The following is a 1,106-nucleotide window of genomic DNA, read 5'->3' as shown; positions in this document are numbered from 1 at the left end:
CCCCCCCCCACCCTACTTACAGCTGCACACTTGTTAATCGAGAACAAATAACGTCACAAAGCACTTAATTGAGGAAAAGAAAAGTGGTGAGGGAGCTTCCTTTCCTCCTCTTTCCTACTCGACCCAGGCCCTATCGCATGTATTAGCGCCTCCGTCGTGCGTTCTTACCAGGACGACGCTTCACACCTCCTGGTCGTAGATTCTTCTGCCGAGGGGCCCGAGTTGTGCCCCCGCCACGTACCCCTCTCGCAGCTCCTCTCCCCTTTGAGCCGCTAGTCGTCTCATCAGCATTGAGAATGTCGTCCAAGTCCTCATTTCCTTTCCTTTTACGGCGCCACTCGCTTATGCGAGCCCCCATGTCGCGCTTGTACTTGGCGCGTTGGCGAAGAACCTCCGCCTGGACCTCTTTGCCATACTTCTTCTGGTCCTTCATAGCACGCCGGTGGGCGCGCTCCTCAATTCGGGCCTTCGACTTCTCCATTGCAGATGCGATGCGACTCATCTGCACGTCATCTTTGAACATTTCGGCATAGTAGTCGTCGGGGCGCTTCCAAGGAACGTCTCCCGCCTCGAGTAGCGATATACCACGCACAACCGAGAGCAATGCCTGTTGAATGAAGGCTTCCTCACGTTTCGGGTCATCGTCGGCGTTCAGGTCAGAAGGCAACGGCTTTGTCGACGTAAGAGCCATTCTCTCTACCCATTGTGCCGGCTCACTGAACTCAACAGTGGTGAGTCGTTCAGCATTCCCATTTCCTTCCCTATTGTCGGCGGGTGCCGTCTCAACCTGTTTTTCCACTCGGCGCCGCTCTTCCCCCCGCACTGGAGGAGGGTCAACCCCATCAGTGCTGAGCTTCCTTTTCTTGCTCTTACTGACGGCCACATCGTACACTGGCATCACTTCTTCTAACCTTCGAGTGTGTCAACGAACAGAGGGAAGACTTGATCTGAAAAAAAAAGTGGTCGCGGCGACCAGGACATTAGAAGGGGAAAAAAAACTACGTAGCCAATTCAGCGTCCAGTTCAAAGAAGTTGATTTCACCCATTCTTGAGCAGTACCATCGTGAGTGGCGGTGGCCGAGGAGTGAAGGGAGTACATGGTGATG

The 1,106-nt window shown here is 54.1% G+C and overlaps 1 protein-coding gene across 1 annotated transcript; it reads right to left on the bottom strand.

The window, feature by feature from the left end:
• Nucleotides 1–142: 142 nt before the first annotated feature.
• On the bottom strand, nucleotides 143–898 carry TEOVI_000482400 (rRNA processing protein, putative; the record flags this gene model as incomplete). The annotated part of the gene is made up of 1 exon (XM_067221098.1): nucleotides 143–898. One exon carries the CDS (start codon nucleotides 896–898, stop codon nucleotides 143–145), a length of 756 nt encoding a protein of 251 aa, XP_067077199.1.
• Nucleotides 899–1,106: the final 208 nt, after the last annotated feature.

The sequence above is a fragment of the Trypanosoma equiperdum genome (assembly GCF_001457755.1).
Source record: "Trypanosoma equiperdum strain OVI genome assembly, contig: ctg_1318, whole genome shotgun sequence".
In the NCBI taxonomy this organism is placed as follows: Eukaryota; Euglenozoa; class Kinetoplastea; order Trypanosomatida; family Trypanosomatidae; genus Trypanosoma; species Trypanosoma equiperdum.
This window is presented reverse-complemented; position numbering and strand designations above follow the sequence as displayed.